Source organism: Manis pentadactyla, chromosome 4 (assembly GCF_030020395.1).
Source record: "Manis pentadactyla isolate mManPen7 chromosome 4, mManPen7.hap1, whole genome shotgun sequence".
Classification (NCBI taxonomy): domain Eukaryota; kingdom Metazoa; phylum Chordata; class Mammalia; order Pholidota; family Manidae; genus Manis; species Manis pentadactyla.
In genome coordinates, this window is record NC_080022.1 from 7,581,073 (window position 1) to 7,598,134 (window position 17,062).

Here is a 17,062-nt window from a genome sequence, read left to right on the forward strand (position 1 = left end):
GTGGATGAGGCCTCTGAAGGGGTTTGTAGGCCAGAGGTCGGGTGGGTTGGGGTGAGGAGGATGGGGGTAAGTGGTACCTTCCATTTACTGATTGGGTGCTATCATGCGGAAGACAAATTACAGTTATTATCCCGTTTAATGCTAATTACAATCATGAAATGCAGGCTATTAACTGCTGTTTCACAAAAGTGAAAAAAGAGGAGTCTGTAACATGTCCCATATCATGTGCCCGAGTGAGTCTGGATTTGAATCCAGATGTGTGCGACTCCACTAGTTAGCCACACATATTTAAATTTAGGATTAGACAGAAGAAGAAGAAAATGGTTTCAACCTGGACCTCATCGTACATCTCACTTCCATGAAACACCTGCGACTCTTCAGAAGCCTACTGGCATTTCACTTCCTTCCCAGGCGGAACACTGCTTGGTGTTTCTTACTGTTTTGTTCTTCATGGTAAGTCTGTTATAGGACTTGGATTTAGAGGAGTTGTGTGTTCACCAGACCAGCTTCTGTTAGTGGAGCCAACGATTCAGAAAGATGTCTGGATTATAAAACATGGGAAATAAGTAGGACTGATTCTGGCCACCTCACAGTCAGACTTTGGAGTGTGGGGAGTGTCTTGAGACAAGAGGCCTCCTTTCTTGCCTTACCCCTCATAGCTTACTGAGATCCTGAGGCTCCTCAGATTTGGGGCTCCTCTGAGCTGTTACATGTTAGGAATGCCCTCAGCCTGGGATTAAAAGGGTGCTTTAGGATATTTAATTTGCCAGTGTTGTGAAGATTATAAAAGTCTTGCCACTTGGGGACCACTGTAGTCCCCAAGGATTCCTTTGGTTCCGGAAATTGTCCTCTGTACATGTGGAAATGATCTAAGGCCCGTTAAGGGGGCTTGGCCAGCACTTGTTTGGTTTCCTTTGCCCTCCTTTCCAAAGTGGCAGAGATGGATTGCATCAGAATACTGGCAGCCTGGGGAAAACTCCAACTCTTCATGCCCAGTTCTGTCACTTATTGTCTAACAGTAAGCTGTAAAGAACACTTTTTAAGTGAACCGACTCTAGCAGTTGCTTGTCATTTCAAGTCCTCATCAAGTTGGTTTCCCATTTCTCTGAAGCAGAGATTGAAAAGACTGTTTGGATTCCCCCAAACCTCGTTTGTATGTGAGAAAACGTTATGCCTGTGGGGCTTCCAGTATTCTGTCTCATAGAACAGTTGTTAGTTGGCCTTGTGGCATCAGGCTCTCAGAAAGATTAAAAGTCAATAATGAACCTTTTCTTCCTTTGAGAGGCTGTGTAGAGCAGTGGTTGAAAGTATGGGCTCTGAAGCCATTCGCACTGGTTTAGAATACTAGCCCCACTGCTTTTCAGCTGTGTGACCTTGGCTAAGTTGTTTCTTTAGTCTTAGTTCCTCCATCTGTAAAATGGGAGTAATACTAGAGTATCTCATAGGGTTGCTCTGAGGACTGAATGAATTAGCTTGTTTTAGAGCAGTGCCTGACATTGTGTGTTATTCTATTCAGTAAACTGGTTTTTCACTTGAAAATGATCTAAACCCTTTTTCTAGGCCTTTCTTCAAAGCCCTGTTGTAATGTCTTTTGGGGGTGAGTTTTCATGTGTTCACCACCACTCCCCTATAAAGTTGTATTTTTATATGTTCTGAAGTAAGTTTCTTGAAATTTAAAGGAACACTTTGATTTCAATGACAAACTTGCATTTTTACAATTTCTTTGTAGTTTAGAAGACAGTCTGTTGGAATTACATTTGTTGCTTCAAATCCTTGGTCTGTTATCCCCACATTATTCTGTTCTCCATGGTTAATCTGTTATCAAAGTCCCTTCTAGTCTATACATGTTTTGGCCAATGGGAATGGGAAATGTTATCCCTATTTTTATACTTTCTACCAGCCTTTCTGTCTTCAGTGAAGATCAGAGGCATGGTTCAGTCAGACTGTTTAATGGTTATTGAATATTATTATAGAACATAAATTTCAAATCTGCTCAGGTTCACTGGGTATAGTAAATTTCGGATTGATAAAACACAGGAGCGGGGAAGGAAAAAGAGTGCAGTGAATACACTATGGAGTGGAAGAGCATTCCCTTGTATTCTGACACACTTTGGTTTGAATTCCAGCACTCAGTCACTGTTGGACTTGTTAGTCTCCCCCTCTGAAGCTCAGTGTAGCCCTCTGTAAAGTGGGAGTAATAATAGTTACCCTAGAGGGTTGCTCTGAGGGTTGACTGAAATCACAGATGTGAAGAGCATCTGGTGCATACTAAGTGCCCAGTGAGTATTAGTTCCTTCAAGTCTCTACCTGCAGTTTTGGAAGTCTACTGAACTCTTAAATTACAGTAGTTCAAACAAGATACTTTGCTCCTCAACATTTATTTTGAAAAATTACCAACCTATAGAAAAGTTGAAAGAATAATACAGAATCTTTCTTTGAAAAAGATTGGATTAAAGATGGCAGCATGAGAGGTGAGACAGAGGCTTCCTCCTAAAACCACATATAATATGAAAATATAATTAATACAACTAATCCTTAAAGAGCAACAGGAAAGAGGGCTGTGCCAGACTGCATACACCTGGAGAAAAGAATAAACTTCACGGAACAGGGTAACATACCAAAGCTGTGGTCTGGCAGGACCCAAGCCCTTCCCTCACCCCAGCTCACTGGTGGGAGGAAGAGAAATGGAGCAAGGAGGGAGTGGAGGGCTGGGACTGCTGAACACCTAGCTCTGGAGATTTGCTCTGGGAGCACAAACCTACATTTAATGGTGCTCTTGTGATTAGAGGGATTGGAAAGCTAAGACAGGCAGAATACCTGGAGAGACGGAGATTCCAGCCACTTGTAGAAAATAGGAATCCATACCCAGTTGCTCTGGGACAAAAGAAAAGTGGGCAGTCTGAGAGATTTCCCAATAGCAGGAGGGCTGCTAAAGGGGCAAGGATTACACAGAGCTTACTGCTCAGAAGAAAGGACAGGTAGACAAAATTGTCTGGGTGCACTCTGCCTAGCAGGTTGGGAACTTTAATGATCTTCAGGCGCTCCAGCCCCCTGGCTGGCTACGCAGCTCCAAGGCCCCCCTCCGTGATACACACAGCCTGCTGGGCCTTCCTCCCAGCCAGCCCCACCTGGCTTACAAACCAGCAAACCCTACCTTGGCGTTAGGCCAGCCAGAGGGAAGCCCTGGCTACAGCAGCTACAAACTCAAAGCATAGAGGCTTATACCTGTGTGCTCGGCCCACTGGTTCTGGCATTGGAGACAGGCATAGCAGCTGGAAAGCAGGAAACAGCTCTTTCCTCCCCTCAGGCACCAACACTGCTCCCCCATGACCCCGACATTGCTCCAGGGGCTGAGCAGCTCCAGAGAGTAGAGCTTCTGGGTACTAGAGGGCACCATTTACAAATAATGTCAAAGGAACCTGGTTCAAAGCAAAATTATGAATACACCAGAGAAAGAGTCAAATGAAATCGACCTCATGAATCTTCCTGAAAGATATCTAAACATAAAAATCATAAACATGCTCATGGAGGTACAGAAATATATTCAAGAACTCAGGAATGAATTCCAGTTGGAGATCCAATCATTATGGAACACAGTATCAGAAATGAAATATACAATGGAAGGTTTTAAAAGCAGATTGGATATGGTGGAGGAGATAAAAATGAAATAGAAATTAGAGAAGAGGAATACAAAGAAGCTGAGGCACAGAGAGAAAAAAGGATCTCTAAGAATGAAAGAATATTGAGAGAACTATGTGACCAATCCAAATGGAACAATATTCACATTATAGGAGTACCAGAAAAAGAAGAGAGAGGAAAAGGGATAGAAAGTGTCTTTGAGGAGGTAGTTGCTGAAAACTTTCCCAATCTGGGGAAGGAGATAGTCTTTCAGGCCATGGAGGTGCACAGATCTCCCAACACAACGGACCCAAGGAAGACAACACCAAGACATATAATAATTAAAATTACAAAGATCAAGGATAAGGAAAGACTATTAAAAGGAGCCAGAGAGAGGAATAGGATCACATACATTCAAAGGAAAGCCCGTCAGGCTGTCATCAGACTTCTCAGCAGAAACCTTACAGGCCAGAAGGGAGTGGCATGATGTATTTAATGCAATGAAGCAGAAGGGCCTTGAACCAAGAGTACTTATCTGGCAAGGTTATCATTTAAATTTGAAGGAGGGATTAAACAATTTCCAGATAAGCAAAAGCTGAATTTACCTCCCACAAACCATCTCTACAGTGTATTTTGGAGGGACTACTATAGGTGGAAATGTTCCAAAGGCTTAATAGCTGTCACCAGAGGTAATAAAACCACAGTACAGAAAGTAGAATTGTTAATTACTAAGCAAATGCAAAATTAAATAAACTACCCCCAAAGTCAATCAAGGGATAGACAAAAGAGTACCGAACATGATACCTAATATTATAAAGAATGGAGGAGGAAGAAAAAGGAGGAGAAAAAAAGAACATTTAGATTGTGTTTGTAATAGCATACCAAGTGAGTTAAGTTAGACTGTTAGATAGTAAGGAAGTTAACCTTGAACCTTTGGTAACCACGAATCTAAAGCCTGCAGTGGCAATCGGTACATACCTATCAATAATCACCCTAGATATAAATGGTTTGAATGCACCAATCAAAAGACATAGAGTCACTGAATGGGTAACAAAACAAGACCCATCTATATGCTGCCTACAAGAGACTCACTTTAAATCCAAAGACATGTACAGACTGAAAGTGAAGGGATGGAAAAAGATATTTCATGCAACTAATAGGGAGAAAAAAGCAGGAGTTGCAGTACTTGTATCAGACAAAATAGACTTCAAAACAAAGAAAGTCACAAGAGACAAAGAAGGATATTACATAATGATAAAGGGGTCAATCCAACAAGAAGATATAACCATTATAAATATTTATGCACCCGACACAGGAGCACCTACATATGTGAAACAAATACTAACAGAATTAAAAGGGGAAATAGAATGCAATGCATTCATTCTAGAAGACTTCAACACTCCACTCACTCCAAAGGACAGATCAACCAGACAGACAATAAGTAAGGAGACAGAGACACTGAAGAACACATTAGAATAGATGGACCTAACAGACATCTACAGAACTCTACACCCAAAAGCAGCAGAATATACATTATTCTCAAGTGCACATGGAACATTTTTAGTTGTTGAATTATTGCTAATGGTGAAAATATGCTAACAAACTGGATAACCTAGAAGAAATGGACAACTTTCTAGAAAAATACAACTTTCCAAGGCTGCCCCAGAAAGAAACAGAGAATCTGAACAGACTAATTACCAGCCACAAAATTGAATTGGTAATCAAAAACCTACCTAGGAACAAAACTGGACCAGATGGCTTCACTGCTGAATTTTATCAAACATTTAGTGAAGACCTAATACCCATCCTCCTTAAAGTTTTCCAAAAAGTAGAAGAGGGAACACTCCCAAACTCATTCTATGAGGCCAGCATTACTCTAATACCAAAACCAGGCAAAGACACCACAAAAAAAGAAAATTACAGACCAATATCCCTGATGAACATAGATGCAAAAATACTCAACAAAATAATAGCAAGCCAAATTAAAAATATATAAAAAATATCATCCATCCTGATCAAGTAGAATTTATTCCAGGGATGCAAGGATGGTATAACATTAGAAAATCCATAAACATAATCCACCACATCAACAAAAAGGACAAAAACCAAACGATCATCTCCATAGATGCTGAAAAAGCATTTGACAAAATTCAACATCCATTCATGATAAAAACTCTCAACAAAATAGGTATAGATGGCAAGTACATCAACATAATAAAGGCCATATATGATAAGCCTACAGCTAACATTATACTTAACGGCAAGAAGCTGAAAGCTTTTCCTTTAAGATTGGGAACAAGACAAAGATGCCCACTCTCCCCACTTTTATTCAGCATAGTTCTGGAGGTCCTGGCCACAGCAATCAGACAACACAAAGGAATAAAAGGCATCCAGATTGGCAAGGAAGAAGGTAAACTGTTACTGTTTGCAGATTACGTGATACTGTACATAAAAACCCTAAGGAATCCACTCCAAAACTACTAGATCTAATATCTGAATTCAGCAAAGTTGTGGGACACAAAATTAATACACAGAAATCTGTTGCATTCCTGTACACTAATGATGAACTAACAGAAAGAGAAATCAGGAAAAACAATTCCATTTACAATTGCATCAAAAAGAATAAAATACCTATGAATAAACCTAACCAAGGAAGTGAAAGACCTATACTCTGAAAACTGCAAGACACTCATGAGAGAAATTAAAGAAGATACCAATAAATGGAAACATATCCCGTGCTCATGGATAGGAAGAATTAATATTGTCGAAATGGCCATCCTGCCTAAAGCAATCTACAGATTTCAATGCAATTCCTATCAAAATACCTACAGCATTCTTCAGTGAACTAGAGCAAATCATTCTAAAATTCATATGGAACCACAAAAGACCCCGAATAGCCAAAGCAATCCTGAGAAGGAAGAATAAAGCTGGGGGGATTATGCTCCCCAAATTCAAGCTATACTACAAAGCCACAGTAATCTAGACACTTTGGTACTGGCACAAGAAGAGAAGCATAGACCAATGGAACAGACTATTGAGCCCATATATAAACCCAAGCATATGTGGTCAATTAATATACGATAAAGGAGCAATGGACATACAATGGGGAAATGACAGTCTCTTCAACAACTGGTGTTGGCAAAATGGGACAACTACATGGAACAGAATGAAACTGGATTATTGTTTAACCCCATACACAAAAGTAAACTCCAAATGGATCAAAGACCTGAATATAAGTTATGAAACCATAAAACTCTTAGAAAACAACATAGGCAAAAATCTCCTGAATATAAACATGAGCGACTTCTTCCTGAACGCATCTCCTCAAGCAAGGGAAACAAAAGCAAAAATGAACACATGGGACTACAACAAACTAAAAAGCTTCTGTACAACAAAGGACACCATCAAGAGAACAAAAAGGCATTCTACATTATGGGAGAATATATTTGTAAATGACATATCCAAAAAGGGTTAACATCCAAAATATATAAAGAACTCACACGCCTCAACACCCAAAAAGCAAATAACCCGATTAAAAAATGGGTAGGGGATATGAATAGACATTCTCGAAATAAGAAATTCAGATGGCCAACAGACACATGAAAAGATGCTCCACATCACTAATCATCAGGGAAATGCAAATAAAAACCACAATGAGATATCATGTCACACCAGTTAGGATAGCCAGCATCGAAAAGACTAAGAACAACAAATGCTGGGGAGGATGCAGAGAAAGGGGAACCCTCCTACACTGCTGGTGGGAATGTAAACTAGTTCAACCATTGTGGAAAAATATATGGGTGTTCCTCATAAAACTAAAAAGAGAAATGCCAGTTGACCCAGGAGTCCCACTCCTAGGAATTTACCCAAAGAATACAACTTCTCAGATTAAAAAAAGACATAGGCACCCCTGTGTTTATCGCAGCACTATTTATAATAGCCAGTAGATATGGAAGCAACCTAAGTGTCCATCAGTAGATGAATGGATAAAGAAGAGGTGGTACATATACACAATGGAATACTACTCAGCCCTAAGAAAGAAACAAATCCTACCATTTGCAACAACATGGATGGAGCTGGAGAATATTATGCTCAGTGAAATAAGCCAGGCGGAGAAAGACAAGTACCAAATGATTTCCCTCATTTGTGGAGTATAACAATGAAGCAAAACTGAAGGAACAAAACAGTAGCAGACTCACAGACTCCAAAAAGGGACTAGCGGTTACCAAAGGGGAGGGGTGTGGGAGGGCAGGTCGGGAGGGAGGGAGATGGGGATTGAGAGGTGTTATGTTTAGTACACATGGTGTGAGGGATCACAGGGAATACAGTAGCACAGAGAAGGCAAATAGTGAATCTGTGGCATCTTACTACACTGATGGATAGTGACTGCAATGGGGTATGGGTAAGGACTTGATAATATAGGTAATGTAGTAACCACATTGTTTTTTTCATGTGAAACCTTCATAAGAGTATATCAATAATATCTTAATAAAAAATTGAAAACAAAAAACAAAAAACAGACTAAAAAGAGTAATGCAGAGAATCCTATGAAACTCCCATAAAAACTTCACCAAGATATACTGTTCACATTTTCCTGAACTTGCTTTTTATGTTTATACACACACACATATACACATACACACACGTATGTATGTATGTATTTTTTTGGATGATTTGATAGTTAGACATCATGGTATTTCATCCCAGAATACTTCGCCTTATCATCTCTCACAAGAATTATTTTTCTTTGCAACCATAATACTAGTATCACAGAAGAAATTTAATATTGATAAAATATTGTTTAATAATGCAGCCTGCATTCAGATTTTTCCAATTTAAAAAAATCAGGATCTAGTCAAGAAATAGGTTGCATTGATTTGTCTCTTTAGTATGCTTTCATCTAGAATGATTCCCTAGTTTTTAAATTTTTCATAAAACTTTTTACTGAAGTTTAAAATATACCTAGAAAGCACACAAATTACGTGTCCAGCTTGGTAAATTTTCACAGAATGAACACACTTGTGTAACCAGTAGTAGATCAAGAAATCAAACATTACCAGGACCTCAGAAGCTCCCCTTGTATCCTTCCCATCACCATCCAGGCCCCTAAAGTTTGCCCCATCCTAAAATTTAATAACTTTCTGAGTGAAGTTATGGCCTAAGGCTTTACTGTGGGATTCTAATAGGTGTGTTGTATTCAGTTTGTAGCTGTGTAACCACCATCACAGTCAAGATCAAAGCAATTCTGTATCCCTAAATGTTCCCTCATGCTGCTTCCCAGTAAGTGTTAGCCTTTGGCCTTAGGAAATTTGAAGTGCTCTCTGTCACTATAGATTGTATTTGTCTTTCCTAGAATTGCATATGAATACATTATGTATGTATGTATTTTTTGTTGTCACTTCTTTTGTTCAGAATAATATTTGTGAAATTTATATTGTGTTTCAATAATTCATTTTTGTCAGTATGTAGTATTCCACTGTATAGATATACTAGTTTGTTGATCTGTACAATAGTTGATGAACATTTAGATTATGTTAATTATCTATTCTGCATAACAGCATTATCACAAACAGCAGCTCCAAACACACATTTATTATCTCACAGTTTCTGTAAGTCTGAATGAAATTTAGCTGAGTCTCACAAGGCAGCAGTCATTTCTGCTGGGGCTGTGATCTCATCTGAGTGTTGACTTCGAGGGATCTGCTTCCTAGCTCGTGTTTGTTGGTAGCATTTAATTAACTTGTGGACTGCAGACTGAAGACCTGTTTGTTACTGGCTCTTAGCCAGAGGCCACCCTCAGCGTCTTGCCATGTGGGTCTTTACATCATGGTCACTCGCTTTCTCAAAGCTGGCAAGGGAGAGTTTCTTAGCAAAATGGGCATTACAGTTCTACATGTGGTAACTACATATATGTAATGACATGCATCCTGTCATTTTTGCCATACGCTGTTGGCCGGAAGCAAGTCATAGGTCTTGTCCACACTCAAGGGAATAATGAGAAGACATGAATAGCAGGAGGTGGAGGTCATGGGAGTCACCTTAGAGTCGGTTCCTTCCTTACATGATTACTTCTAGTTCGGGTATGCTATAAATATACATGTATAAGTGTTTGTGAAGACACATTTCATTTTTCTTGGTAAATACAATGAGTGGAATTGCTGGGCCATATGGTAAATATGTTTAGTTTTATAATAAATTACCTAGATGTTTTGAAGTTGTATTATTTTCATTCCCACCAGCAGTGTTTGAATATTCCAGTTGCCCCACATCCATACCAACACTTGGTATTGTCCATCTTTTTAATTTTAGCCACTCTAGTGAGTGTGTAGTGGTATTTCATTGCTGTTTAATTTGCATTTCAGTAATAACTAATGGTGGTAGGCATCTTTTTATGAGTTTATTGTTAAAGGCTGAGGGTTCTTTTTTCACCCCTCACGTGAATATTAGTTGCCCCAACATCATTTGTTGAATTGATTACCCTTTCTCCATTGAATTATCTTGTCACTTTTGTAAAAAAAAAAAAAAATTTGTATATCCATAAGTCAGTTTCTGGATTTTATTTAGTTTCATTTATGTCTGTCCTAGTGCAAATAAAATACTTGATTGGTGTAGCTTTATAGTAAATCTTGAAATCAGTGTAAAGTCTCTGACTTTATTCTTTTTCAAAATTGTTTTAGCTTTGGTCCATTGCATCTCTATATTGATTTTAGAATCAGTTTATCAATTTTTACAAAAAAGCTTGCTAGTGTTTTTATTGGGATTGTGTGGAATCTATAGATTAATTTTGGAAGAATTTACATTTTAACAATACTGATCTTCTAATTCATTAGCATGGTATGTGTCTCCATTTAGGTCATCTTTGGTTTTTCTCAGTACTAGTGTTTTGTAGTTTTAAGTGTATGTTTTATGTACATATTCTGTTAAATTTCTAAATATTTCATGTTTTTTTTGCATGCTATTGTACTTAATGGATTTTATTTTTTAATTTCATTTTAAATTGTTCAATGCTAGTATGTAGAAATAAAATTGAGTTTCTATGTTGGTCTTGTATCTGCAACCTTGTTAAAAATCAATTATAATTCTAATAACTTTTTTGTAGAATCTTTATGAGTTCTGCATAGATGAGTGTACTATTTGCAAATAAAGACAGCTTTACTTCTTGCTTTCCAGTTTATATGCCCTTTGTTTTTCTTGTTTTATTGCTCTGTCTAGGACATCTAGTATAATATTAAGAGGGATTTTGAAAGTAGACATTCTTGCCTTATTCCTGATCTTAGGGGAAGTGCATTCAGTCTTTCACATTTAAATGTGTTGTTAACTATAGTTTTTTTTTTGAAGGTGCCCTTTATCAAGTGGAGATTCAACTTATTCAACTCTAATTTTTGAGTTTAAAAAGAATTGTGTGTTTTGATGTTGTCCGTGCTCTTTTTGCTGTCTGTTGAATTGATTCTTTTTGTTTTCTGTCTTTATTCTGTTAAATTTATTGTGTTAAAATTATGGTGATTTATATTGGTTTGTTTTTTCAGATGTTAAATCAGTCTTGCATTGTAGGATAAATTCCACTTGGTCGTGATGTATTATCCATTTTCTATATTGCTGGAATTGGTTTGTCAATGTTTTGTTAGGATTGTTATGATTTTGTTTAAGAGGGATAATTTGTAGTTTTGTGTGCTGTGGATGTAATCCTTGTCTAGTTTTGCTCATAATGCTGGCCTCATAGAATGAATTGGGGATTTTTACCTTTTCTTCTATTTTCTGAAGTAGTTTGCATAAGATTGGCATTAGTTTTCCTTAAATGTTTAGTAGAATTCACCAGTTAGGCTACCTGGACCTATAGTTTTCTTTTAAATTTTAAATTAAATAGTTAATTTCTTTCTTAATTAAACATTTTAACATTGTTTTGTACTATTTAGTTATGTAAGATAGATAAAAGGCTATTAAACATTCCTGTTTTTTTCTAGGGTCAGTTTTGGTATGTTGTTTCACAGGAAATTTGTCTTGTTTCAGTTGTCAAATTTGTTGTTTTAAAGTTTTTCATATTCCCTTATTATTTTTATCTACAGAATGTGCAGTGATTCCCCCTTTTTCATTCCTGATACTGGAATTTAGTGTCTTTTCTCCTTTTCTATTGATTGGTCCAGCTAGAGTTTTATCAGTCTTAATACTCTTCAAAAACAGCTTTTATTGATTTTATTCATACTTTTTTCATTTATTTCTTTCTGTTTACAATGGGTTTCATTTGCTCTTATTTTCTAGCTGCTTTACTAAAGTCAGTATAGTACTTAAAATTTCGTATTTCTATCTAAGCAATGCTTTAGTTGCATTCCAGAGATTTAGATATGTAGTTTTCATTTTCATTCAGTTCAGAATATTTTCTAATTTCCCCTGTGATTTCTTCTTTGCCTATAGATTATTTAGAAGTCTGTTGTTTAATTTCCAAGCATTTGGGCTTTTCCCAGATTTTTCTCTGTTATTGATATTTACTTAATCCTGTTGTAGTCAGAGAACATATTCTGCATGATTTAAAATCTTCTAAATTTGAGATTTGTCTTATGGTCTAACTTGGTGAATTTTCTTTATGAACTTGAAAATAATGTATATTCTGTTCTTGACTGGAGTGTTCTACAAATGTCAATTAAGCCATGTTGGTTGAGAGTGTTACTTAGGTTTCCTGTATCCTTGCTGATGTTTTGATTAGGGAAGATGGTTATTAAGATCTCCAACTGTAATTGTGGGTTTGCCTATATATCTTTTTAATTTGGTCAGATTTCCTTCATTTTTTAAAATTGAGGTACATACAATAAAATTCACAAATCTTATTGTCCAGCTTAATAAATTTTGAGATCTGTATACACTCATGTAACTATCACCCAGATCAAAATATCAAACATTCTCACTAATTTGTTTTCCCCTTCACCTATTTTCCCCACCCCCCCAGCCCCCAACCAATTTACTTCATTTTTGAATCTCAGTGTGCATACTTGTTCAACATTATTATGTCTTCTTGATTGGCTCCTTTATTTTTGAAATGTCCCTGTCTTTCATTGGTAGTACCTGAAGTTTTGGTAGTATTGGTAGTATTTTGAAGTTGTCTGAGATTAATATTGCCAGTGCAGCTTTCTTATGATTAGTGTTTGCATGGTATATCATTATCCATTCTATGGCTTTTTACCTATGTGTGTCTTGTTTAAAGTGAGTTTCCTGTAGACAGCATACAGCTAGTTCTTGCTTTTCCCCCAACCCAGTCTGACAATCTGTGCCTTTTAATTGGAGTATTTTATTTACACTTGAGGGAAATATAAATATGGTTGGGTTTAAGTTGACTATCTTGCAGTTTTTTTCATCTGCTCTTTGTTCCTATTGTCTTCTTTTGGATTGACTTTTTTTTTAAGATTTCATTTTATCTCTATTGTTGTTTTAGCTGTACCTCTACTTTTTATTATTGTACTATTGTTATTTATTTGTGTAAGACTTACCACGTTATTTTAAGTTTTCATAGCCTGCTTTCAAATGCTATTTTACCAATTCACCTATAATGTAAGAACCTAACAGCAGAATGTTTCTATGTCCCCTCTCCTCCACTCTACTATTAGTGTTACAGATTTTACTTCTACATGTCATAAAATGCACAGTACCTTTTAAGTTATCTTTTTAAAATAAAAATATATTTAAAATATCTTTCTGTTTATCACCATATTTACCATTTCTGGCATTCATTAGTGGGACCAAATTTCCATTTGGTATTGCTTTTCTTTTGCTTAATGGATTTCTTTTAACATTTCTTGTTTTACAAGTATACTGTTGACAAATCCTTCCAGTTTTTTTTAAGTCTTTATTTTGCATTCATTTAAAAAGATTATTTTTATTGAATATAGAATTCTAGGTTGACAGTTTTTTTAATCCCCCCGTGGGCATTTTAAAGACACTATTCCATTGTATTTTTTGGCTTGCATGGTTTCTGATCAGAAGCATGAAGTCATTCTTAATCTTGAAATTATTTGTAGGTGAGGTGTCTTTTTCTCTAGCTACTTATAAAGAGTTTCCCTTTTCCATGGGTTTTTAGCAACTGGATTATGAGGCTTTTGTGTTTGCTCTGCTTGGGGTTTGTTAAGCATCTTGAATCTGAGTTTATAGTTTTCATCAAACTTGGAAGGTTTCAGCCATTATTTCTTCAAGTACTTTTCTTCTCTTTGGTCTTTCCCCCCTGCCCTCTGTTCTTCATTCTGTCCTTCGGTTTCTGTTGCTATGTCTTCAAGTGCACTTACCTTTTTCTTTGCAGTATTGTGTCATTACTATTCAGTGAAATTTTTCCGACATTATATTTTTCATCTCTGTAGTTATACTTTCTTGTGTGTGTGTGTGTGTGTGTGTGTGTGTGTGTGAGTGAGTGAGTCAGATCTTATTGCTTATTATGTCATTCCATATGATTTTAAGTAAACAGACTTTGAGAAAATATACTGGGAGTACAAAACAGATGATGGTAGTATTGATGAGAATGTTCAAGTGTTTTACATAAGGTAGTAAGAGGCACCACTGCCACCAACATCCTCCAATATTTGTATATTTGATATGAAAAGAGTAAAAACAGTTCATTGTCATTTAACCAGCATTATTTTTTGTGATCTATTAATCACAATAAGCCTGAATAATTTCAGAATCATAAGATCAAAACACAATATTTTCCACTAGCAGATGTAGCAATTTTTTTTATACAAACAAACCAACACAACAAACTACACTTACAATCCCAAATCAAAAGCTGGTATATTCCAGTGGTCCTAGATTTTAATGTCTCTATCATATTAAGTCAAGAAGTAAAATGTAATTCAGCTTTTGAATATGAGATTAAGCTTCACCTTAATTTACTTTATAATTGAAATGATTTAACTGAAGCCAGTGTTAACCCAGTAAAAACCCAAGGATACACCTCAAACAGCTCTTATGCTAAGGAAACTTCTTTAAAAGTTAATTATTCTTTAAAAACTCAGATCCACACTGCACAGATACAACTTGAACCGACAATCTACCTTCAGACACACACAGCAGTAGTAGTTGTAAGTGTTTTTAAAGCTGGGGAACATATATAGAATCACTGTCAGTTGTACATACACATCAATAACTTCCTGGTAAAACTATACTAATAGCTTCTCTTATCAATGTTTAAAGAAATAATCAAGCATGTACTACCATTCAGCATTTGAAAGACCTTTTGAAAGGGTATCTTGCCACGACCCTCCTTACCCCAAAACAACTCAGGAGACACGGGCCCACGCAAGAGATTTTATTATCTGAAAGAGAAAATGGCTGCCCCCAGAGAGAGAGCAGCAGCTTGTGGGCGAGGAAGCGTGTTTTTAAGGAGTTGGGGTAGGGTGTGTTCTGCGTTGGTGATTGGATCTTAAGGGGTGGGCCACCATCTGGTTGGTGGTGATTGGATCTTAAGGGATGGGGGTCTTAGTGTGCCAGAATTTGCCTTCATTCCCATCTTTTTATTTCTTAATTGGGCCTCTGGGGAACTGGGTGTAGAATCTCATTCTCTAGCTCCTGCCTGCTGGAAGGGGACACAGATTCTGGGGTTAGTGAGGCCATTGCTATAGAGTTGGGGAAGGGCAGCATCTTGAGATGATTCATGATGTCATTTAGCTGGTTTCGTTATTCTTTGTGAGAAGGCCTTGATAGCCCTGGGGGAGTAACTGGTTGATAGTATGGTTACAAATTTTCAAAATTTGATTTTGAATGAATTTTTGGAATAGGTTAATGAAGCAGGGAAGGAAAAGGAGAATAATAATAATAAAGGTAATTGGGGCTAGGAGGGGCAGGAGCCAATTGAAGGGGTAAGGGGACGGATTGTTAGGGGAGTTTTCTAGAAGTTTGGAGGCTTGTTCATGGAGGTGTTTTGCGCCATCCCAGACAAGACCAGATTTGTTGGTGTAGAAGCAGCACTGTTCGTGGAGTAGGGCACATATGCCGCCTTATGCAGCTGTAAGGAGGTCCTGTTTGGGTTGTGGAGTAGATTACTGGAGGATTTGTAGTCTGTGGAGTTGAAGGTGTAAGTGGTCCCATTGGGATTGAGGAGAATCGCGAAGAATGCATTTTTTAGGTCAAGGATGGAGAAGTAAATAGAAGAGGTGGGGATAGTGGATAATAAAGTATAGGAGTTAGTGACTGCTGGATGGATTGGAATAACAGCTGCACTGATAATTCTTTAATCTTGAACTAGCCTATAAGAGCCATTAGGTTTTTTGACAGCCAGTATCAGGGTGTTGTAAGGGGAATTGGCTGGTCTCAAAAGGCCCTTTCGTAGAAGGGGTATTGAGATTGTGAGGGGAAGGAGGTAGGGTCTTTGAGTTTGATGGTTATGTGGGCAGGTGGCGATAGAAGAGGTAGAGGTGTCCTAGCCTGTGGGGTTTACTTGGCACAGGGGTAAGGGAAGAGGGGAGGGAGGTGGGTCTGGAATGGTTTGGAGAGCAAGTAGAAAAGGGATTGAAGGCGAATCAGGGTTGAGGTGTGGCCACAGGTAAAGGAGATAAGAGCCCCTAGCTTGGATAAAAGGTCTCTTCCCATAAGGGGGATGGGACAATGGGGAATCACCAAAAAGGAATGAGAGAGAGTGATGCCCTTAAAGAGGCAGTGAAGCGTGGTAGTTTATAAAGGTTGATAAGATGTGCCCTCTACCCCGACCATAGAGGACTGTGACAGGGAGGTAGGTCCCCAAAACTCCTTCAGGACTGAGTAGGTGGCTCTGGTATCCAAAAAGAAAGAGATGGGCCTACCTGCTACCACACTGGTTACCCTGGGCTCCTGTACAGTGATGGTAGTAGTCTGGTGGGGGAGTCCCGGGCCCCCTCAATCATCGGTTGCCAGACCCAGAAGGTCTATGTGTGGAGTGTTAGAGCTGGGTGGCCTGGCACCTCTCGGTGTGCGAGGACAGTCAACAGCCTAGTGTCCCTCCTGATGGCACTTAGGGCATGGACCAGGGGGGCTTCCGGGGATTTGGGCAGGCTCTAGCCCAGTGACCTGTTTGACCACATTTGAAGCCTGGACCAGGAGGTCCTCCTGGCTGCTTCCTAGGAGGTGAGGATACCTGAGCACCAGTGGTTGGGGTAAGTTGAAAGGCGTTAGCCAGCATTTGATATTTTTGTTTACGGGCCTTTTCATCCCTTCCATTATATACTTTGAAGGCCACTGCCAGGACTTCTGCCTGAGGAGTTAAGGGTCCCTTCTCCAGATGTTTAAGTTTAGCCTTAATGTCAGGGAAACTCTGGGTGAAGAAGTAGGTCATTAATAATTATCTCCCATCTGGGGTCTCAGGGTCTTGGTTTGTATGTTGTATAAGAGCTTTGGTGAGGCGGACTAGGAACATAGAGGGATTCTCATTTTTATCCTCTTAGAGTTTTTCATAGCTAATGGCTTTATTGGCTGGCTTCCTGAAACCCGCAATGAGGCA

The 17,062-nt window shown here is 38.2% G+C and overlaps 1 protein-coding gene across 2 annotated transcripts in view; it reads left to right on the forward strand.

Annotated features, from left to right (window-relative positions):
* The window catches only part of PEX14 (peroxisomal biogenesis factor 14), a 147,705-nt gene that overhangs the window by 791 nt on the left and 129,852 nt on the right, over nt 1-17,062 (forward strand). Inside the window, exon 1 of one of the 2 annotated variants that reach the window (XM_057499704.1) lies at nt 294-453. The exons of the other annotated variant lie outside the window; for it this stretch is intronic. Within the exon in view, the coding sequence (XP_057355687.1) occupies nt 451-453 (3 nt within the window). The 5' untranslated portion in view covers nt 294-450. Of the gene's footprint in view, nt 1-293; nt 454-17,062 lie in introns of those variants that run through there. 2 annotated transcript variants of the gene reach the window in all.